We start from the raw sequence: 23,507 nt of genomic DNA on the forward strand, positions 1-23,507 counted from the left end.
GTTTCACTGGTGACTTGGATAAAGAGTTTTTAATTTTAACTTTGTTGTAAAACTGCTTGTCATGATTTCAAATTAGAAAATTAAAATTGCAAATAGCTTCACTTCTCCTGTTCAACAGAGGCTTAAGGCCACATGTCCAAACTTGTCTCAATAAGGAGGTGATATTTTACTAAGTTTCCCACGTGCACATACTGAGTAAATACAGAGCTAGGCCCAGTTTTTTATTGTACTCTGAACTTAATGCAAAGTCTCCTTGGTGATTTTCGCAAAGGCCGTGGATTTGGGTCAGAGGCACATTTCATACATAACAGCCCTTATAAACATTTGCCCTGCCTCCACATTTTACAGTATCTTAAAACAGTACATTTCTTTCAAGGAATTTTATCTCTGTCAGTACTCCAACTTAGTGGTTCTCACAGTGTGGACCAGGAGCATCAGCATCATCTGGGGAATTGTTCAACTCACCTCTTAAAACCTATGAACTCAGAAACCCTGGGAGTGGGGCCGAGCAGTCTGTTTTAGAAAGCCCTCCATGTGATTCTGATGCATGGTAGCCTATGACATAATTCCAGACCAGGTGAATCTCAGATACTAATCCTCACATCATTTGCCTTCTCACATTACCCTCGTCTTGACCATCTGGTGCCTGTTCTGCAGTTTAACATTCTGCAGCAATAAAATGTTTTATTATGAAGTATTAATTTCAGTGTTCTATACTTAGTGGGAACCACTGGTCTCAAAATTTGAAACTATTCTTTAAGAGGAGAACATTCGCAAAGCAAAACTCAAGCATACTTGGTTTTTCTCTGTAGTACTTTTGAATGCTTTATCTTCCTTACAGAATAACTTGTCTTCCAAGTTACTTCCAAGTACTCCAAAAGGGTACGGAGTTAAGTCTTAACCATCTTTGTATTCCTTGCACAGGACCTAGCAAATAATTGGTACTCAATGTTTGCTGGATGAATGAAATAAATTCCCAGATGGCCACTTTATGGAAACTAACTGCCTAATCGCCACTTTCATTACTAACAAAGGAAAATGAAGATAAGACTGCAACAGAGACCAGGTGCAGTGGCTCACGCCTGTAATCCCAGCACTTTGGGAGCCTGAGGCGGGCAGATCAGCTGAGGTCAGGAGTTTGAGACCAGCCTGGCCAACATGGTGAAACCTCATCTCTACTAAAAATGCAAAAATTAGCTGGGTGTGGTGGCACGTGCGTGTAATCCCAGCTACTCAGGAGGCTGAGGCAGGAGAATCACTTGAACCCAGGAGGTGGAGGTTGCAGTGAGCCGAGATTGCACCATTTGCACTCCAGCCTGGGCGACAGAGCAAGACTCCATCTCAAAAATAAATAAATAAATTTAAAAAAAGACTGTGACAGAAGGGGTTTAGAGAAATGTGCTAAAGAGTTACAATTGGCAAATTTAAAATTATATGTTAAACTATAACCTCATTTTATTTCTATCATATTCATTTATTCTCAATACCCGGGACATTTAAGGCATTCAATAATGAATTAAAGCTATGCCTTATTTTGGTCTGTATTAAAGGAGTGGTCTAAATTTTACAAGATGTATTCTGCATCAGAAAACCAAACTTCAGCAGTTTAACATGCTGGCATCCATCACCAAGGCATGAAGCAACACATTTGCTAATGATTGCTAATCACTACAGTGCTTCATCATTTACTTAATATACATACTGATTCAATACTTATATATGCAGATAGTCTGATGGATGAGTAACCACAGTTATGTTGTTCAGGACATGATGTAAAGTTGAAAGGTGCATATTGCTATGCTTTAAAGGCTGCCTTTACAGTAGCAGAAGCAAAGTGTGCTTAATGGACTGCTGTCCTCTGATGACCAAGCAAATGCAACAAATGAAATATGCACAAGGCTGTCCTTGGACAGTACTTGTTTGCTTTGCTCACAAAGGAGAAAGGGAAAGAAACAATCGAAAATATGTATATGGTGAAAGTATGTGAGTCTGAGCAGAAATAACAAAGGCAAAAGGATGAGGAGAGATGGAATAAGTCTAGAGAAGAAAATAAGTGGATGAGATAGAGAGCTGTCTAAGCAAAAAAGTTATGTCGCCATAGACCTCTGATCTTATAAATAAGACACTTCAAAAGTAGCAAAAACAGTTTTAAGAAGGCGACTAATAGATAAGGTGTGTTGTGTTTAGCTATTTCCTGTTAGGTATTAGTAATGGGTTCCCAATGACCTGAGCCAAAAATGAGTCAAGTTAAATGAAAACTGACATCTGATATAAGCATATATTATGAGTCTATTCAAGCACAGTTTTGAAGTTAGCAAACATCTAAATCCTCACATCTCTATAAGGTAGGTCAAAGAAGTATGATTCTTCTCAGTTGTACAAGATAAATGGCTATAGAGAAGCTAAGTAACACGTCTAGTCATAGTTAAGACAACAATTGGGGACAGTGCTTTGGTCTGATTGCCATGCCAGCATCATATTTTAATCTGTGAAGGGTGGCTTGGTTGTGGAAAACTATAAAAACTGGATGCAAAAGTAAAATGCAACCTTGTTTGCTGACATCCAGTTCCTTTGGAATTAGGAAAAACCACTTGTGTTTAAGAACAGGAGTCAAATCAATTTTTATGGAAACAGATTCTAATACAAAGACCTTTTCTGTTGGGTCTAGTAGGGCTGGACAAAAAAATTCCCTCTTTTCCTGTTATATTTTCCTCATCCTCTTCTTGCAGCGCTGGTTGAAAACAGGGGAGGACCCCATGAGGCTGTCAGTGGAGTGGGAACCATAGCTGCTATCTGAGTCATCAGGGCTCTGAGGAATCCCAGCTTCACTCATGCCTGACATGGGCTCCTCGAAGACATCGCTGCCCAGCACACCATGCCCAGAGACATTGCCTTCTTCAGTCTCTTGAGGCTCCATTTTCACATGGGCCAGATTCCAAAGAGGAGAAGCATTTACCTCTGCACCTAGAAACAGGAAAGATGGACATATACCAAGTGTATATGTGTAGGCAAGTGTAGAACAAAGAGTAAATATATCACTCAGAACCAACTAATATTCTTTGAGCACAGTTTTCACAGATTCTGTACTTGGCTGGAGAATAGGGTTGTTATTCTCTGCTTCAAAAAGTTAACCATCCCAAAAAATCACCAGCTCTGATTATCTTCTTTTCCATTTCTTCTACCTTTCTTTCCTCTACCTCACCCACCCCCATTTTCCCTAAACCAGGGACATGAAACTAGGCAGGTGGAAAGATCCCCTGTCTCACGGCCCAAAGACATGCACAACCACAGGACTTGTTCAGTTGTTTAGTTTGCCTGTCCTTCCTTCTTTTATGGGGCCATCTTGTTTTCCTGCCTTTGTTTGGGTCTCTGGTCATCTCTCGCATTATGAAAAAAGTTAATGGTCACTACATAATGCTAACAGCAGTTCTCTACCTGGTCTCCTTTGAAGAGACATGGTCCCAAAGTCCGCAACAATCTCTTTGGCCCTCGCATCTCTCTATGTAGTCTAGCAATGCTGTTCTCTTATGGTTATTCTTCCATAGTGAAAGGCTCTCTGCCCAACACTTTTAAAAGTATGACCTAATTCCATTTACACCACATTTGAGGATTTGCTCTTTGAGTCATTTGTGCATTGATGACTGTAAACAACTGAGTGCCCAGACTAATTTGTAACCCAGCTGACACGTAACCAGTCAGTTGTCCTGGCTCCTAAGGTAATCACAGAGTCTGGAAAAAGAAGCCAGCTACCTCTAACTGGGAAGCCCTATTTCTTTTTTTTTGAGACAGAGTCTCGCTCTGTCGCCCAGGCTGGAGTGCAGTGGTGCGATCTCGGCTCACTGCAAGCTCCGCCTCCCAGGTTCACGCCATTCTCCTGCCTCAGCCTCCTGGGTAGCTGGGACTACAGGTGCCCACCACCACGCCCAGCAAATTTTTTGTATTTTTAGTAGAGAAAGGATTTCACCATGTTAGCCAGGGTGGTCTCAATCTCCTGACCTCGTGATCCGCCTGCCTCAGCCTCCCAAAGTGCTGAGATTACAGGTGTGAGCCACTGCACCCGGCTGGAGGCCCTATTTCAATGTCTTTCATCTTCAATTTGTTAGAATACTCTAGCAGGGAAGCCAAACTCAGAACATCCTTGAGCAATTAACACTCCCCCATCTATCTGGCAGCTGTCTTATTGAATGAAGTACAAGCATCAGGAAGGACCAATAGAGAATACTAAAAATAAATACTAGAGGAGGAAGGGGATATCTTCCCAACCAGCTGGATCAGCTAAATCAGCCTTGGTAATCAACGTGACAACACATATTGCATCTACATCTTAACTAGGGATTATTTTAAAGAATACCTATAAAGCTGTGCTAATCCTCTCTTCACTAATTAGAAAGAGAAGAATGCTGGGATCTCTAGATAGGTGAAACAGTATTCGTTTTAGGACTTTCCATTCTGCCCACTGCTGCTTTTGTTCTTCTACCTCTTGAGCTTGATTCCAAAAAGCAAAAAGTACTGAAATTGGCAGAATTCCCAGAATCAAAGTGAGTAAGTTTATTTGTCTTACTTGAAGCTTGTGGTGAAGCTTCAACCTCCAGGTTAGATGGGAAGCGTTCACTCTGAGCCCCAAGCACTCCCATAGGCAGTGACTGGTCTCCAGAAGCAAGATCAGCCTCCAGCTCCTCACTGACAGGAAAGGTGATGTCGCTCACAGGTTCCTCCTTGATCTTCACAGGTTTAGCGTCCTCTGTGGCCTTCTCAGGATTGACAATCCTTTCATATTCTTCAGAGAGTTGCTTACTAATCTGTTGGCAAGCAAGAGTCAACTTTCCAAGGAAATGTTAAACGCAAGTTGGATAGTCAGTTTGTGACATCCCATGGAAAAGCCAACAGAACATGAATAACAGAATTTTAAAACATTCACTGCCAACGGAAGGGATTTGTTTAAGGTGTTGAGTTTGCATTTATGAGTGATAGAGATACGTAAAGAAAATTGGTTTGGCAGAGAATGTGTATGTCATTAATTAAAAGTTACATAAAGGTAAAAAAATGTGTCAAAACAGAACTGGGACAAAAGATTACATTTTTTTGGCTATAAAAATTAACAGTAGGCTGGGCACGGTCATTCACACCTGTCATCCCAGTACTTTGGGAGGCCAAGGCGGGAGGACCACTTGAGCCTAGGAGTCTGAGACCAGCTTGGGCAGTATCTAGTGAGACCCCATCTATACCAAAAAAAAAAAAAAAAAAAAAAAGAGCTGGGCATGGTGGTTCACATCTATGGTCTCAGCTACTTGGGAGGCTGAGGTGGAAGGATCACTTGTAGTGAGCTGTGATTGTGCCACTGCACTCCAGCCCAGGCAACCCTGTCTAAAAAAAAGGAAAAAAAAGTTGATATATGTATCCTAGGTGAATAATCAATGGTGTGGGAAATCTGGATCACTTAGCAAAGACTTTTTTCTTGGGTGTTAAAAATTCCTAATCATATTTTAGACCTGCAGAAACTGAAACAGTGAACAAATGACTTAAGAGCACAAGGGCTGAAGAGATTAGATATTTCTGGTTCCAACCAAAATCATCACCCCCCGCCAACCCATCCTCCAGGCAATATCATTTTACTCTGTTTTTTTCATAGTACTTAACATTATCCAAAATTGTATTTTTTTGAGTATGTGCTTAGAGACAGGGTCTTGCTATGTTGCCCAGGCTGGTCTTAAACTTCTGACCTCAAACAGTCCTCCCACCTCAACCTCCCAAGCAGCTATATTAGATATATATATTACAATTCCAGTCAAACCATTATATTAGCTGCTTGAGAGGCTGAGGCAGGATTGTCAGTAGGTCTGTGTTCTCTTTTTTTTTTTTTTAGACAGGGTCTTGCTCCTGTCACCCAGGTTGGAGTGCAATGGCACAATCATGGCTCACAGCAGCCTTAACTTCCTGGTCTCAAGTGATCTTCCCACCTCACACTCCCGAGTAGCTGAGACCACAGGCATGAACTACTATGTCCAGCTCATTTTTATTTTTTAATTTTCTGTAGAGATGGGGGGCTCACTATATTGTCCAGGCTGGTCTTGAACTCCTGGCCTCAAGCAATCCTCCCACCTCAGCTTCCCAAGTAGCTGGGATTACAGGCATGTGCCATCATGCCCAGCTCCTGAAATTGTTTTGATCGTTATTTGTTGACTTGTGTTTGTCTCCCTTCAAAAACAATGTAAGCTCAGGTAACTTAGTAACTGCTGAATCCCACAATGCTCGACTCTCAACAGGCACTCAATAAATACTTGCTGAATAAAATCAGACTAACTGCATTCTCTCAGATTCCATATACTTGTGGATAGTTTCTTCCAGAGGAAGTATCAGTGAATGTGGCCGTTCACTGACTAAAGGAGAACCATGGTATTTGGCCAGGAAAATCGCTAGGGCCATCATAAAAGTATGTTAAGTTCACTCTGTTCCAAGACTGTGCTCTGCACTCTAGACCAAGTGTTGTGGGATCCTGCTGAACACTCCTAGACTGCACAGACATCTGTGCCCACTTTTCAACAGGGTCACCTCACCTGTAGCATGTAACTGTGATAGTCCTTGATGCGGTGCTGCCAGAACTTCTGGAGGGAGAGCACACTGCCAATACCCACTTCATGGAATACCTGCTCCATCACATCAGGAAAAGGAGTCTGTCCCAGCCGGGCCTCCCGGTCCACAGCAAAACGCAGCAGCTTGGTAAACTTAAGGCAATACTCATGTGCCACATCAGTTAGGGTCTCCAGGACACTCTCATTAGCACAGTCAAAGCCCGCGTGGGCCAGGATTGTAGCCACTGCCTGGTAGAGGAGCTGCCGACAGGAGTGCCAGCTGAGTTCAGTCACAGGTTCCCCTTTTCCACTGAAAGTGGACATACGGTGGTGTTATTAATGTTCTTGCAAAGGGTTGACCTCTCCTGTCTCCCCAGGAGTTTTACAATTCCAGTCAAGCCACTGGCCTAGCTTTCCAGGGAAATTCCATCCAAGTTACATAGCTCAGTTTCATCCTGCTGCTATCTGGGCATGTCTTAGCAACCCATGGTCGTATCTTTGAGCTCCTCCAAAGACATAGTTTGAATAGGCAATACATGTCTATAGTACACAATCCAAAAGGATATCTAGTGAAAAGAAAGTTTCCTTCTATCAAGTGTTCAATTTTGATCACTTTTAGGATTAAGTTTAATAGTATAGCCCAGACACTGCTCAATGATGCTCTAATTATTTTACCACAACCTAGTTTTCATACATGCTGGGCAATATTTTTTTTTTTTTTTTTTTTTTTTTTTTTTGAGATGGAGTCTCGCTCTATCGCCCAGGCTGGAGTGCAGTGGCGCAATCTCGGCTCACTGCAAGCTCCGCCTCCCGGGTTCACGCCATTCTCCTGCCTCAGCCTCTCCGAGTAGCTGGGACTACAGGCGCCCGCCACCACGCCCGGCTAATTTTTTGTATTTTTAGTAGAGACGGGGTTTCACCGTGGTCTCGATCTCCCGACCTCGTGATCCGCCCACCTCGGCCTCCCAAAGTGCTGGGATTACAAGCGTGAGCCACCGCGCCCGGCCTGGGCAATATATTAATACAAACTTTTAGAAATTCACAGTTCCAATAAAGAGATTCTTCACAGCTTGCCAGGAGTTTAAGATTCTTAGATTCTTATAAAATTACAAGGGACCATTTCAAAACAGGGAAGTCAACTCAATTTTATAAAAGCAATTTAAAACGTATATAGCTTACAAAGCATTTTCATCCTATCCTGTGTTGTGCAACGGGTAGTGTCTGTATTATTATTATTTCTATTTGCCAGGAGAGGAAACTGAGGTTCAGAAGGGCTGACTTGCCAAAATTTGTTTACATGTAATTAGTAAGTGGTAAAGCTTCTGACTCCAGAAACCGTATCCTGCATAATACACCATTTTGCCCCTAATCACTACTGCAGAAATCTTAATTTTCCAAGAAAAAATTTAAGAAAGCTATTTGATCTAAAAATAACTTAAGAAGCTTTTAATAATTTACCTGTCTCTTGAAATTTCCTACTGGCTTCTGCCTACCCCTGACAAAGGAATTTATTTTACCAATAAAAATAAAATAGAGCACAGAAAATCATTTTTCCTTGGTTCGTACTTGGCATGTGTCATCACGCACTGTACAAAAGTGCCTGAGGGGTTATCCACCCACTAAACTCTGACCTGTTCAATAGCAACTACTGCAGTTTACATAATAGTTTGAGAATAAGATAACTAATTGCCAAGTAACTTTTCATTTACTATCTTCATCATTTCCACGGCCAGTGTCTCTGGGCCAAAAGCTAAAGGCCTCATAAGTACCTAATAAACAGAGACAACTAAACCAATATCACTTTCCTAGAATAATATCTGGACCTCTTTCAAAGGAAAATAATTTTTTGGTGCCCTCATAACTGACGCAAATTATTTTTGTTGTACAGTTTCTTAAATATGTATAAAATAAAACCAGGTACAAACTTTTGATGGTCATGGCTCTTACTATATAAATTTGATACAAAACTAAAAATGAATAAACAGCATCAATTTAATATGATAGATAACATTATATTGTTGAATTAAATTGCCCTCAATATGTGAATACAGTATTGATCACCACAGAGAAAGTTTTTTGAGTTGGGCCTGTCTATGCCAGCATATGCTGTGCATGTAATAACACAGTTATGCCTCCCCTTTTCATTATTCCAGTGACTTCAGAACCTTTGATTACAATGGACCTTGATATAATCTGGCCTTCACCTGGCCCAACTGCAATGCAACCCCTGTGTAGTTAGTCTATTTCTGTACTTTACTCATTAGTTTGGGAACCACTAAAATCGTATTATCAGCAACAGATAGATGTAATAAATAACATATAATATCACTTCTGTAGTATTCTTGCCAAACATATTTAATCTGAATCTGATCTTGAGGAAATAATCAGCAAATCCAGTAATTGGGACATTCTACAAGTGACCTGAACTCATAAAAGACTCTAAAGAGGCATAACAACCAGGTACAATGCATGAATCTTTGTTAGATCCTGGACTTGAGGGAAAAGATATTTACAAAAGATCTTTTGTAAAGGTCTTTACGAAAGATAATTGGAAGAATGTGAATATGAACTTATTAAGTGGTACTTAATCTTCATTTACTTTGGTAATGGTATTATGATTATGCAGGAAAATTTCCTTATTCTTAGGATATGCATGCTGAGGAATTTAGGGGTGAAATATGGTGAAGTCTGCAACTTACTTTAAAATGTTTGGGGGAAAAATGTGTGCATATACAAGTATGCATATATGTATGTTTTTATATGTGTGTATATATGTGTATACACACACATATGTGAGAAAGTAAATGTGGCAAAATGTTAAACATTGGTGAATCATGGTGAAGGTATTTGGATGTTTGTTGACTATTACACATTTCTGTAGGTTTGGCAAATTTCAAAATGAAAAGAAAAAAAGTAATTGTTTGGCATTAAATACAACTTGCACACTGACATCTAGTAGCCGCTCTAGGTTATAAGGCAGTCCCGTTCAGAGGATGTGGAGCAGGGCTTCTCAAACTTAAATGCACATACAAATCTCCTGGAGATCTTGTTAAAATGCAGATTCTGATTCAGCAGGACTGGGTGAGGCCTGAGATTCTGCATTTCTAAAAAACTCCCAGGTAATGTTGATGCTGCAGATCTTGGACCAGATATTGAGTAGCAAGGATCAATAACATTTTTATATTATTATTTCTTTCTTTTTTTTTTTTTTTTTTCAGACAGGGTCTCACTCAGTCACCCAGGCTGGAGTGCAGTGGAGTGATCTGCAATCTCTGCCTCCCCTGGGTTCAAGTGATTCTTGTGCCTCAGCCTCCCGAGTAGCTGGGACTACAGATGTGTGCCACTACACCTGACTAATTTTTGTATTTTTAGTACAGATGGGGTTTCACCATGTTGGCCAGGCTGATTTTGAACTCCCGGCCTTAAGTGATCCACCCACCGTGGCTTCCCAAAGTGTTGGGGTTACAGGCGTGAGCCACTGTGCTCAGCTTATATTATTATTTCTTGAACTATGTTATCAAAATGAAAACACACAATTTAAAGATTCTTGTACAGACTTGTGGATTCCTAAAAATACCAGAGTAAGTCCATGAATCCTAATTTGAAGACAATGAGCTAAACCTGTAAGTTTTTTTTTTATATTAAATAGAAAGACTAGATCCTAAGAACTATGAGGCCATGGCCTTTTTTACATACCAGTGTATTACCCTGCTCCTAATGAAGTGCTTGGCACATAGTAAGCACTCAAAAAATTAAAAAATACAGACCGTGAATTCTGAAGACTGGCATTCAAAACTTAGACATCCCACTAATTACCTGAGAAACCTTGGCCGTCAATTACTCTTATCCTCAGTTTCCTCGCATGAAAATAGAAGTGCTATTATAGGCTTAACAGGGTTGTTGGGAAGATGACTTGAGAAAAGTAAGATACAGCAAAGCCTTGCCTTACCGATAAAAGTCACTCTCTGGGTCACTGTGCCAGATCTGGAATGGTGCATTGGGATTCTTACAATCTAAAGGCAGGAGGTCATCAGGGAGAGGAGGTGACCCAGGGCACGAGGGAAGAGGTTCACTCTCTTCAGTTTTTACACCTTCTGTCTGCTGCTGATTCTGGGCCTGAGCTGTGGCAATAAGGTTGCGAAGACGTCGGTTGTGCTGAATCAACTGAATCGTATGGATGGTAAGACTACATGGCTCTGAGGGGATGTCCAGCATAGTGGGGGGCTTCGGCTTGTTGGCTGAGGGTTGGTGCAAGGGTGGGTCATGGACTTCCACCAGACGGAACTCCCGTGGGAGCAAATCGAAGGAACTTCTGTTGGTCTGGCTTGATGATATTGGTATCTCTCCCCAGTATCTCAACATTTTGGAATAAGAAGAGAAGAGGTCTCAGGATAAATGTAGACAATAACCTAAAAGTAATGTGTTTAAATCCTGGCAACTTTAGATTATAGGCTTCTGTAGTGAAAAATATGAGGTCTAGCCAGTTATTTATGTAAAAAGTAGGCTATCTGTGACCACTTAGAAAAATATCAGTGTCAGCAAAACTGTAGGACCAAAGATGTTCTCCCTAAACAAATTAAGAGAAATGTAACTGTTAGATGCTGGTTATTGTCATCCTATGGCAATTCCTACTACACTGAACCACAGGGTAGAATTTGGGTCATTAGTGGACCAATAGCTACAACAGCATCTGGAGCTCTAGTATCCCTATTTCCCGTCTCACTCACTAACTCATTACCAGAACTACCATCATGCTCAATCCTGAACAATAAGCAAGGCATGATAAAGTATCTTGATACATCTGTGCTGGATCAATAGGAGAAAAACTAGTAGGGTTAAAGATAATAAGAAGTGGTTCTTATTCTGTGTGTCTTAGGCATGGTCCTGATGGAAAAATTTATGAACCATTAATCTAAATGGCATTATGCTTTCAACTTTTGACATATAGAATGTGAGAGATTTCTGCTGCCTTCTAATTGGTATCCCTTCCTCCAGTCTCTCTTTGTATGTAATCTATTCTCTACACTGCTGCTAGACTTACTCTTTTTTAAAACTTAAATCTAATGGCTTCCCATTGCCTATTGGAAAAAGTCAGAATTCCTTGGCTTACCATTCAACAAAATTCACAATCTGGTTTCAACTCACCTTTGCAGATTCATTGTCTATATGTCTCTTCAAGTTCAACAAACATTTATCAAATGCCAGGCATTCTGTGTGGGTCAAAGACTGATAATGTGAGATCCTTGCCCTGAAGTGAGGAAGAGAAACAGAAGCAGAATATTTCAATATGAAATGTGGTAACTACTGTTCTAGAGGTGTATGGACCTGGGGTAGTGGAAGCACAAAGGAGGAGTTTCCTGGGTGAAATGATTACCTTTGTTCTAACAACATTATACTACTCAGTTTCTTGAGAATGCTGTACATTTCCACAGTTGACACTTTCAGCTGTGAACTCTGCCAGAAATGCTCTGCCAACCCTGCACATCCCTGGCAGACTCATATTCACTTTTAAGTACAGCGTTAAGTCCCCACCCTCCGTCACTTCACCGGTGCATCTTCCTTTCTCTGTTCTCACAACGCTTTGCATGTCTATGTCACAGCATTTATCCTTGGATTTTAATTAGTACTTAACGCTATAGATTTTTTCTGCCGTCTATTTCTTATGGCCATGGTCTTGTTACAGAGCCAGGCACAGAGAAATGTCTGGCATTTGTTGAATATTTACTATATACGAGACTTCACCTTTTTTGTTTGTTTCTTTTTTGAGACAGGGTTTCACTCTGTAGCCCAGGCTGGAGTGCAGTGGTGCAGTCATGGTTCACTGCAGCCTCAACCTCCTGGGACCAAGCAATCCTCCCACCTCAGCCTCTGGAGTAGCTGGGACTACAGGCGTGCACCACCAAACCTGGATTTTTTTTTTTTTTTTTGGCGAGACAGGGTCTTGCCATGTTGCCCAGCCTCCTCTGGAACTCCTGGGCTCAAGCAATCCTCCCGCCTCAGCCTCCCAAAATGTTGGGATTACAGGCATGAGCCACCGGTCTGGCTGGCCTTTACTGTTTGATTCAATTCTTCCAACAACCCTATGAAGCTAATAATCTTATTATCCCCATTTTTCAGAGTGAGGGCTGAGGCCTAGTGTCTTGTCCAATGTCACAAATGGCGCGGTCAAAAATCGACAGTTTCCAGAGTCTGCACTCTTAACCACTAAACTATTCTGCCTTAATAATTTGAAAAAAAATAAATGAATGAACGAAATAACAAAAAAGTCGCCCTCTTCCCTTACTTTACCGAAAGGAGCACGAAGAACAGGCACGGAGCCCAAGGAATGCCCAAGTCCCTCCAGGGGTTTCCTCGGTCCCGGTCGGCCGGCGCAGGCGCCAATCACAGGGTCCTGAGGTCGCCTGATGTTCAGGGCAGCCGGAAGACGGGGAGGTCTGGACCTGAACCGAGACAAGGAGGTACCACACTATTCACTGCTGCGTCGCAGAGCGGGCTGGGCGGCTGTCTGGACCCCGAGAGGCCTGAGGCAAGGATCACGTCAAGCCCCGAAAGTTGGTTTGTTGATTAGTGATCTAAGACCGCCGGAAGCGCTTCTTCTCAATCAAGCTATGCAACAGGAAGTCATTGCGATCCCGTTGTAACCTCTAAATATGTCCCCGTTCTGCACAGCATCCCGATAACCGTTTTGTTTTTCTCGTATTATGACCTTCTCGTGTTAGCACCACTTTGCAACGCTCCAGGTCGTGAAGGAGCAACTTCACCATCGCCGCCTACAGACGCCACTGGGAGCTTGGGAGAGTGGGACGTGGACAGGAACGTGAAGACCGAAGGGTGAGGTTTCGAAGGAGCGGATTTCGAGGTTGCACCGGTTGAGGATGGCTGACGTTCTTTCTCAGTCAGAGACTCTGGCGTCGCAAGAGCTCAGTGGGGACTTCAAGAAGCCAGCTCTGCCGGTGCCCCCAGCGGCGCGGAGTAAGGCCCCGGCCACCAGTTCTTCAAACCCTGAGGAGGTACAGAAGGAAGGGCCCACTGCGTTGCAGGACTCCAATTCTGGGGAGCCCGACGTCCCTCCTCCTCAGCCGGACTGCGCGGATTTTAGGAGTCTACAGGAGGAGCAGTCGCGCCCCCCAACAGCGGTTTCTTCCCCTGGCGGTCCAGTCCGGGCTCCCCCCTACCAAGAGCCTCCATGGGGTGGCCCTGCCACAGCCCCCTACAGCTTAGAGACCCTGAAGGGCGGCACTATCCTTGGCACCCGTAGCTTGAAAGGGACGAGTTACTGCCTTTTCGGGAGGCTGGCTGGCTGCGACGTGTGCCTGGAGCACCCTTCGGTGTCTCGGTACCACGCAGTGCTGCAGCACAGGGCGTCCGGCCCTGACGGAGAATGCGACAGCAACGGGCCGGGCTTCTACCTCTACGATCTGGGAAGCACCCATGGCACTTTTCTCAACAAAACTCGCATCCCACCTCGCACCTACTGTCGAGTCCACGTTGGGCATGTTGTTCGCTTTGGAGGCAGCACCCGGCTCTTTATCCTGCAGGTAGGTAGAAAAACCTAGAATTGAAATCTCGGACTCATTGGACTGCGTTCTTGTGCTTCTTAAGCTTTTGATGAGGAAGAAGAATCTCCCACTCAGGGATTACAAAAGTGAAGGAATCAAGTCTGGTCTATCATCTCCAGACCGCTGTGCACATTGCTATATTTCTGAAAGTCACGTTCACAATCCCGAACTCTAAAATAACTTGTTTTTTTGGCCAGGCGCGGTGGTTCGCGCCTGTAATCCCAACACTTTGGGAGGCCCAGGCGGGAGGATCGCTTTAGCCCAGGAGTTTGAGAGGAGGCTGGGCAACATGGCAGGACCCTGTCTCTAAAAAAAAAAAAAATTAGCCAGGCATCATGGTCCCAGCTACTCGGGAGGCTGAGGTGGGATGATCACCCGAGCCCAGGAGGTCAAGGCTGCAGTGAGGTGTATTCCAGCCACTGCACTCCAGTCAAGCCTAGGCGACAGAGCAAGACCCTGTCTCTAAATAAATAAATAACCTTTTTTTCCTTGGTTCATCAGGGACCAGAGGAAGACCGAGAGGCAGAATCCGAGTTAACAGTAACACAGTTGAAGGAACTGCGCAAGCAGCAACAAATATTGTTGGAGAAGAAGATGCTAGGAGAAGACTCAGATGAAGAAGAGGAAATGGATACCTCTGAAAGGAAGATAAATGCTGGTAGCCAAGATGATGAGATGGGTTGCACCTGGGGAATGGGTAAGAAATTAAAATTGCTGCCGGAGGTTAATATTTTAAGTTCATTACTAGTGGTACTCTTAAATGTTTTTTTTAAATCATACCGCTTTTCATGGCTCCTTGAGGTAGATAGGGCAAACACAATTTGCACGAGGTAACCAAAACCCAGAGAGATTCATTAACTTTACTGATATAAAGAAATTGACTTATAGGCACTTTGGATTTTTTAAAAATTTGTTTTTAATGCACTGTCTTGTTCAAAACTTGTCCTAAGCATAAAATTATTATTTTTACAATTCTAAAATTTTATATTTATTAAGTACTGACCTTGCGCTATGTGATTATCATTGGAGGGGATGGAACTCTATTCAATCAAGTAAATGGGATGTTATTCAATATAGGATATTCTCTTGAATTTTTTGTACTTTGTGAAAATATCCTGAAATGTGGAATATCTAATCAGAGAAAGCTGGTCCCTTAGCCAAAATAATAAACTTTCTTTAACACCAGATATTTTAGAAAATGGATATTCAAGAGATGGGAGTATAAAAAGGTAGAAGATGGCCTTAATATATAGTTGGGAAGACAGGAAAAATTATGAAATTACTTGTGCTAAGTGCCAAACAAAAGCTAGAAACCATAAGTATGCTAGAGTGAAAGTTTGGAGAAGAGAGAACAGTCACTAGGAACTTAGACCTGTGTTGTCTGATATGGTAGCCACTAGCCACATGTGGTTACTGAGCACTTGCAGTGTGGCTAGTCCCAATTGACATGTGCTGTAAATGCAAAATACACACTGAATTTCAAAGACTTAGTCTGAAAAAAAGAATGTAAAATAACCTCTTTCATGATATTTTTATATTGATTACATGTTGAAATGACAATAATTTTACCTGTTTCCTTTTAATTTTTTAATGTGGCTAATAGAAAATTTAAGATGACACATACAGCTTTCATTGTATTTCCGTTGGACAGCACTGACTTAGATCTTTGGGAAACTTTATTTTTTTATTTTAGTAGAGATGAGGTTTCACCATATTGGCCAGGCTGGTCTTGAACTCCTGACCTTGTGATCCACCCCCCCACCCCTTGGCCTCCCAAAGTGTTGAGATTACAGGTGTGAGCCACCGCAGTCCGTAGGGAAACTTTATAAGCATAAGGATTTTGAACTGGAACTTGAAGGAAAGGAAAAGCCTTATGAAGCTGAGTATTGGGATTAGTATTCAGGGTAGGGATTGATGATTTTAAGGAAGTTGTGAGTAGACCAGTCTATTTGGCAGATATAAGAAGTATTAGGAAATTATATTGGGAACGAAAGTTAGATATGAGTGTGAGAGAACAAGAATGCCAGGCTGAGGAGCTCTAATTTTTTTCCACAATGTGGTAGGTAGTTTTACTTTTAAAATATACTGATGGAGAAAAAAAAATTAAGGTGCCATGAAAACAAGTTTTGACTTGTCACACTATTTAGAAAACCTGAATATGCTCATACTGGTGGTTTTGTGGTTGTTCCATCCCCTGTCCCTGCAAGTATTTATTATTTTTTGTCACAGATAAACTATATCTTTTTTTTTTTTTTGAGACGGAGTCTCACTCTGTCACTTGGGCTAGAGTGCAGTAGTGCGATCTCGGCTTACTACAACCTCTTCCTCCCAGGTTCAAGCAATTCTCCTGCCTCAGCCTCCCGAGTAGCTGGGATTACAGATACCCGCCACTATGCCCAGCTAATTTGTTTTTGTATTTTTAGTAGAGATGGGGTTTCACCATGTTGGCCAAGCTGGTCTCGAACTCCTGACCTTGTGATCCACCCACCTCGGCCTCCCAAAGTGCTGGGATTACAGGCGTGAGCCACCACGCCCAGCCTGAACTATATCTTTATGCAGCCTGAAAGAATAGTGGGTATCATTCAAATAGTCTCTTCTCATGTCTGATTATCTTTTCTTTCTTTCCCATATCCTGTAGGAGAAGATGCAGTAGAGGATGATGCTGAAGAGAACCCTATTGTCTTAGAGTTTCAGCAAGAAAGGGAGGCCTTTTATATAAAGGATCCCAAAAAGGCTCTCCAAGGCTTTTTTGACCGAGAAGGTATGAAAACAGATTCTGACCCTACCACTAAAACATATCCAGAGCAGTGTGGTTTTCTAGAGCTTCAGGTTGAGCTTTATGCTAAGATATGCTATAATTTTATTGCTGTCCTTCTTGTTCACTTTTTACTCTTGTGGTCAGTTGCTTTAGGTTTATTTTGAAAATTATTCCTCATTAGTATAGCAGAGGGAAAAAAATCATAAAAATCTTGTTAGTCTTTCTTCTTATCTTAAAAAAGGGAAATACTTTTTCCTGACTCATCTCATTCTTCTCAAAAGATCCTGGACTTTGATGGTGGGGAAATTGAGCCAACTTCCTGTAGTTTTTAAATTCCGAATTCACCTGATCTTTTGTAATTCCTAACATGGGTTTTGACTTTATATTATATGATTTAAAATTTTTTTTCCTTAGAGGATTGTTTTGGTAGAAATACTTTGAGAGAATGTCTGTGTATATGTATGTATATCTATGTATTTTATATGTATATATAAATAATATATGAAATAGCTATGCACTTAATATCTGTGCTTCTAAAAACCAGGCAACTGTGTTATAATAACCACTTAAATCTACAACTTATAAAAGTGAAAGGTACTATACAGTGAACAAAGCTATGTATGGAGAATTGATTACCTTGATCTGAGTTTGTTTTTTTCTCTGCCTCAGACTTAACTCTAATTTTATTATCAGATGATAATCCCTAGGAATGAGAAGTGAAATGCATTGAAATTTATTATTCAGTGTGGTATGTGAACTTATTCTTTTTTTGAGACAGGGTCTCACTCTGTCGCCCAGGCTAGAGTGCAATGGTGCAATCTTGGCTCACTGCAACCTTGACCTCCTGGGTTTAAGCTATGCTTCGGCCTTAGCCCCCATAGTAGCTGGGACAAAAGGCACGTACCATCATGTCCGGCTAATTTTTGTATTTTTTGTGGAGATGGGGTTTTGCCATGTTGCACAGACTGGTCTTGCGCTCCTAAACTCAAGCTATCATCCCGCCTCAGCCTCCCAAAGTGTTAGGATTACAGGCATGAGCCACTGCTAGGAACTTGTTCTCATTTAATGTTTGTTCTCATTTATCATTGTATCAACTAGTAATTTTTGGATTCTATTAAAATTGTTTTGTTTGTCTTTCTCCCACAGGAGAAGAATTAGAATATGAATTTGATGAACAGGGACATAGCACTTGGCTCTGCAGGGTGAGGTATGTTCTTTTCTTATTAATGTTCATTTCTGGAAAATGGCCAATTTCAGGTTTAATGTATGGTTATAGATAACAACCCAAAGAGTAACTTTCATCTAAGTTTAAGCTATTTCTAAATTTGAGCCTTCATAGTTTAGTAACCCTTATATTATTGGAGAGTAGGGTGGGATGGGTAAGAAATAGAAAGAAAATATTTTAAATCCAACATTGGCAAGATAGAACAAGATGGATTCAAGGACTGAAAAGCCATCTAAAAAAATGACTATTATCATAGCATAGTAGTAGTTTTCGTGAGAATTGGAGCTTAATGCTGTGCTATAATTCCCACCAAATCAATGAAGATTACCTGTGGATGATTCAACTGGAAAACAACTGGTGGCTGAGGCCATTCACTCAGGAAAGAAAAAAGAAGCAATGATCCAGTGCTCATTAGAGGCTTGTCGGATCCTTGACACTTTGGGATTGCTTCGGCAGGAAGCAGGTCAGTATATAGGAGCCCTTTTTTTCTAGAAAAAAAAAAAGGAAAATTCAACACAAATGGTAATAAAACTTCTCTATGGGGGGAAAATGTAAATTGTACAGAAAGTTTTGAAGTGAAAAGAAAAAAATTCTCAATACCCTAAGGTAGCCACTGTTTATATTCTCCCAGACATTTTCTATGCATATATAGATGTGTGCTGAGAACTAGATCCTTTAACAAAAAACACTCATACACAAATGTAGTCATATTAATTACAATCTTTTGTGACTTTTTTAACGTAAGAATGTATCATGGATATTATTATTATTGTTATTATTTTTGAGATGGAGTCTCACTCTGTCACCCAGGCTGCAGTGCAGTGGCACGATCTCGGCTCACTGCAACCTCCGCCTCCCAGGTTCAAGCCATCCTCCTGCCTCAGCCTCCCTAGTAGCTAGGACTATAGGTGTCCACCACCATGCACAACTAATTTTTGTATTTATTTATTTATTTTGAGATGGAGTTTTGCCCTTGTTGCCCAGGCTAGAGTGCAATGGTGTGATCTCGCCTCACTGCAACCTCTGCCTCCTGGATTCAAGCGATTCTCCTGCCTCAGCCTCCCAAGTAACTGGGATTACAGGCATGCGCCACCATGCCCGGCTAATTTTGTATTTTTAGAACAGATGGGGTTTCTCCATGTTGGTCAGGCTGGTCTCGAACTCCCAACCTCAGGTGATCCACCTGCCTCGGCCTCCCAAAGTGCTGGGATTACAGGCATGAGCCACTGTGCTTGGCCAATTTTTGTATTTTTGATAGAGATGAGGTTTCACCATGTTGGCCAGGCTGGTCTCTAACTCCTGACCTCAGGTGATCTGCCCGCCTTGGCCTCCCAAAGTGCTGGGATTACAGGCATGAGCCACTGCGCCTGGCCATATCATGAATATTACATCAATACATTAATATGTATCAATACATTAATTGTGTATTTTGCTTTTTTTTAAAAAAAAAGTCTGAGTAGAGCATCATTTATTAATAAGGCTTATATTATATTTTTATTATTGCCTGGTTCAAAACTACCAAAAGGCTTATAATAAAATATACTTGTTCCTTGCCCTACCCCTCCTCAGTCTTCTTCTCTAAAGGCTTTCAGTTTTTTCAGTTATTTATTCTGGCGTTTAAAAACATCTGTATTTCTTGGCTGGGTGCAGTGGCTCACGCCTGTAATCCCAGCACTCTGGGAGGCCAAGGCAGGCGGATCATGAGGTCAGGAGATTGAGACCATCCTGGCTAACATGGTGAAACCCCGTCTCTACCAAAAATACAAAAAAAAAAAAAAATTAGTCGGTTGTGGTGGCAGATGCCTGTAGTCCCAGCCACTTGGGAGGCTGAGGCAGGAGAATGGCGTGAACCCGGGAGGCAGAGGTTTCAGTGAGCCGAGATCGCGCCACTGCACTGCAGCCTGGGCGACAGAGCAAGACTCCATCTCAAAAATAAATAAATAAATAAATAAAATGAAAAAAAACACAAAACACCTGTATTTCTTTTTTTTTTTGAGACAGAGTCTCGCTCTGTCGCCCAGACTGGAGTGCAGTGGCATGATCTTGGCTCACTGCAACCTCTGCTTCCCGGGTTCAAGCGAGTCTTCTGCCTCAGCCTCCTGAGTAGCTGGGACTATAGGTGCATGCCACCACACCCAGCTAATTTTTGTATTTTTAGTAGAGACAGGGTTTCACCATATTGGCCAGGCTGGTCTCGAACTCCTGACCTTGTGATCTGCCTGCCTTGGCCTCCCAAAGTGCTGGGATTACAGGCATGAGCCACTGCGCCCAGCCTAAAAACACCTGTATTTCTAAGAACAAGAGTATGCTGTTATATTTTTAGTCACTTATTTTAGACATTATCTGTCGACTCTGCTAAATTAGTATTTAGTATTTACATGGTTATGCTTATGCAAATATTAGTTATAACTAAGCAGTTTTATTTCTTTCTGTTTTTCCTAAGGGTAATAATTGTGTTTGCTTTTCATGTGTTTGGGGCTTTTTTGTATTTCTTGCTCATTCCTCCCACACCTTTCAGTAGCCTCACCACATCAAACAACGTAATGATTAAGTAATTTATCAGTTCTGATTTTTTTTGGAGACACTTTTTCTGAAGAGCACTATTTTTCTTTCAGGGCTTATTGCTCTGCAGATCTGCTACAGAACTGTCACCTGGGACTTTCCTATCATCCTTGAGATTTCTTTGTCCTTTCTCCAGGGTTGACTTTTCTATTTCTCGATTCTCATATTCTCATATTTCTTGGTTTATTTCCTTGCATAGTAGTACATCCTTCTGTACTTTTAGCAGATTAAAAAGCCGGTACAACACTAGAGGGCATGGGTGATGATAGTCTTCAATGAATTTCAGATCTTTCCTTTTCTTGGTCTACTCTTTTGTTTTGATGGATATCCTCTAGTAGATTTCAGAGAGAGAGTGTGTAGGAAATAAACTTTATTAATCCCTCTCTTCTGAAAATATAATTATTGTAGCTTCACTCCTGATTAATAGTTTGGCTGGGAATACAATTCTAAGTTGGAAACAATTTTTCTTATTTTACATTCAATGTTGCTTTTGAGAAATCCTAAACTGTTCAGATTTTGATCCTGTTGTATGTCATCTTTTTTTCCCCCTTGCTAGAATTTGTAAGAGTTTCCCTTTGTTCTAAAGGTTCTAAAACTTAACTATGAAGTACTTTTCTGTGGGTCTTTTTTTGTTCATTTTTCTGGGTACTTGTTGGATCCTTTTGACCTAGAAATCTTGGCTGTTCAGGAAGTTTTCTGCAATTATGCCATTAATTGTTTCATCCCTCTGTTTTCTATGGAATTTTATTATTCAGACATTGGACCTCTTGTACAGACCATTTAAGTTTTTTTTCTTCTTTTTTTCCATCTGTGTGTCTTTTCCTTCTTTCTGAGAGATTTCTGCACCTTTATCTTTCTGCCTTCTCTATTTTGCCATCAAGGTTTTAATTTCTTTCTCTTTTTTTAACGTTTTTAAAATCAGGCAGTCCTTCATGCCAGAGAAGGCTCAGAGACTCCAAGGTTTTAATTTCTAAAAGTTCATTTTTGGTTTTTGAATTGTCCTTTTTAAAACATAATATCCTGTTGTTTCATGGGTTGTAAATATCTCCTCTCTGTTTTCTCCATGTTATTTTTCTTTTTAGGTGGTCTCTGTTCTGCATGTTAAAGGCTTTTCTTAGGTGTCATGTAATTCTTCATTGTAGTTTTTTTATTTGGGGATGAAAAAGGTGATTGACAGTTTGGAATATATAGATGGGGTTTCTGCGTGGAATATATAGGTAGGGTTTGTTGACTTTGAGCAGTACTATTGAATGATGTGGGTGGGCCTTTTGTTGGGGAACTCTTGATTTAAGTATCCTTTTGTTTTTCCTCGTCTATGAGGACGATTTCCCAGAGAGTGCTCTTCTAATCTCCTGCCTGAAAGGAAAGGACTGGCTGCCAGCATTCCTAGAGCTAAGTGGTAGAAGGTGGCCGAGTGGCTTCTCATTCAGCTGTTTTTAGGACAGTACTATTTTTAGATTATAGTGCCCATGCCTTCAACTTTACTAGCCAACTCGTAATCCAAAGGCTTTCTGTTTTACCCTTTCCAGAGTAACCTCTGGATTTCTACTGCAGATGGAAAGCAGATGAGTAGGCAAGGAGGAAGATCTATTTCTCAACCAGTTTTTACTTAGTCCTCCATAACCTTACTATCCATCCCCAGTTGCAGATCCATTTGAGGATTCTGCAGTGTAATCACTTTGGCTCTCAGCTTTCCCCACTGTTTAGGATTTATCTTTTTAAGTTCTGCTAAGTTAGTTTCTACTCATCTACTTTCTAATTTTCTAAAATTTGGGTCTTTATGGATTTCTTTCTTTCTTTTTTTCTTTTCTTTCTTTCTTTCCCTTCTTTCCCTCCTTTCCCTCCCTTCCCTCCCTCCTCTTTCTTCCTTTCCTTTCCCTTCCTTCCCCTCCCTTCCTTCCTTCCTTCCTTCCTTCCTTCCTTCCTTCCTTCCTTCCTCCTTCCTTCCTTCCTTCCTTCCTTCCTTCCTTCCTTCCTTCCTTCCTTCCTTCCTTCCTTTCCTTCCTTCCTTCCTTCCTTCTCTTTCCTCTATGCTGCCCAGATTGGAGTGCAGTGCTCTGATCACAGCTCACTGCAGCATCAACTTCCAGGGCTCAAGCGATCCTCCTGCCTCAACCTCCTGAGTAGCTGGAACCACAGGTGCACACCACCATGCCCAGCTACTTTTTTTAGATTTATTTTTAGTAAAGGCAAGGTCTTGCTATGTTGCCCAGGCTTGGGTAACTGTCTTTAAAAAACATCTCTTTACTATGGTTTATTGGGATTTAGGGAAAGAGGGAAATTAGATATGTGTGTTTAATGTACCATCTTAACCTGGAAATTAGGCTTATATTAATAAGGACTATTTTCCTTGCAAATAATAGAAGTCCAGTTAAAACTAGCTTAGGGGAAAGGTTATTGGCTGCAGAAGCTGGGAAGAATAGCTCAGGATGAAGGAAGAGAAATGAAGGAACAACTGCATGAACCAGAACCTCAAGTTCTGAAACCATAACTTAGTACTACCAAACTAGACTCAGCATCACCAGGACATATACAAGTTGTGTGTGTATGTGTGTGTCTGTGAGTGAGTCTGTCCCATGAGTGCATTTTTAAACTTTGCAGACAGATTCTTACCCTGCGCTGAAAAGCTGATTACTTACAGCCCTGAACTTACAGTCTCTCACTTTAATAACCTCATTGTAAAGAGAGCCTCTTTGCCCCATCTCTAAATATAAATATGAGGGAAAGAGTCTTAATGATTTGGCTTTCGTCCTATGACTATCCCTAAACCAGATAAAATGGGGGAGGAATTTTCTAGGGGAAAGAGGTACTTTTATCAGAACAAAGGGAGTAGA

At 41.4% G+C, this 23,507-nt stretch overlaps 2 protein-coding genes across 4 annotated transcripts in view; one reads left to right on the forward strand and one right to left on the reverse strand.

Annotated features, from left to right (window-relative positions):
- Window position 1: 1 nt before the first annotated feature.
- SUPT7L (SPT7 like, STAGA complex subunit gamma) lies at window positions 2–13,144 on the reverse strand. 3 transcript variants are annotated; one of them, XM_032172570.2, is made up of 6 exons: window positions 12,858–13,144; window positions 11,715–11,817; window positions 10,519–10,923; window positions 6,555–6,879; window positions 4,562–4,799; window positions 2–2,964 (listed from the first exon to the last, which is right to left on the reverse strand). In XM_032172570.2, exons 2-6 carry the CDS (start codon window positions 11,726–11,728, stop codon window positions 2,702–2,704), a joined length of 1,245 nt encoding a protein of 414 aa, XP_032028461.1. In that variant the 5' UTR covers window positions 11,729–11,817; window positions 12,858–13,144; the 3' UTR covers window positions 2–2,701. The 3 variants fall into 3 exon arrangements, with proteins under 3 accessions (XP_032028461.1, XP_032028462.1, XP_032028463.1); XM_032172571.2 differs by having other exon boundaries at window positions 12,853–13,144; XM_032172572.2 differs by lacking the exon at window positions 12,858–13,144 and having other exon boundaries at window positions 20–2,964; window positions 10,519–11,136.
- A 189-nt stretch (window positions 13,145–13,333) lies between these two features.
- SLC4A1AP (solute carrier family 4 member 1 adaptor protein) overlaps window positions 13,334–23,507 on the forward strand; it is a 30,294-nt gene continuing 20,120 nt past the window's right edge. Inside the window, exons 1-5 of the mRNA XM_032172563.2 lie at window positions 13,334–14,107; window positions 14,630–14,825; window positions 16,767–16,889; window positions 18,033–18,093; window positions 18,435–18,574. Coding sequence (XP_032028454.1) covers window positions 13,445–14,107; window positions 14,630–14,825; window positions 16,767–16,889; window positions 18,033–18,093; window positions 18,435–18,574 — 1,183 coding nt within the window. The 5' untranslated portion in view covers window positions 13,334–13,444. The remainder of the gene's footprint in view (window positions 14,108–14,629; window positions 14,826–16,766; window positions 16,890–18,032; window positions 18,094–18,434; window positions 18,575–23,507) is intronic.

Source organism: Hylobates moloch, unplaced genomic scaffold (genome assembly GCF_009828535.3).
Source record: "Hylobates moloch isolate HMO894 unplaced genomic scaffold, HMol_V3 SCAFFOLD_13, whole genome shotgun sequence".
NCBI lineage: Eukaryota > Metazoa > Chordata > Mammalia > Primates > Hylobatidae > Hylobates > Hylobates moloch.

What these genes read in the sequence shown, in the direction of transcription:
- SUPT7L (XM_032172570.2), bottom strand. An exon ending in CCAGAGAGTGACTTTTATCG is followed by an intron (nt 6,880 to 10,518) that starts GTAAGGCAAGGC and finishes GTCCACTTTCAG; the next exon opens with TGGAAAAGGGGAACCTGTGA. An exon ending in ATCACAGTTACATGCTACAG is followed by an intron (nt 4,800 to 6,554) that starts GTGAGGTGACCC and finishes GCTTGCCAACAG; the next exon opens with ATTAGTAAGCAACTCTCTGA.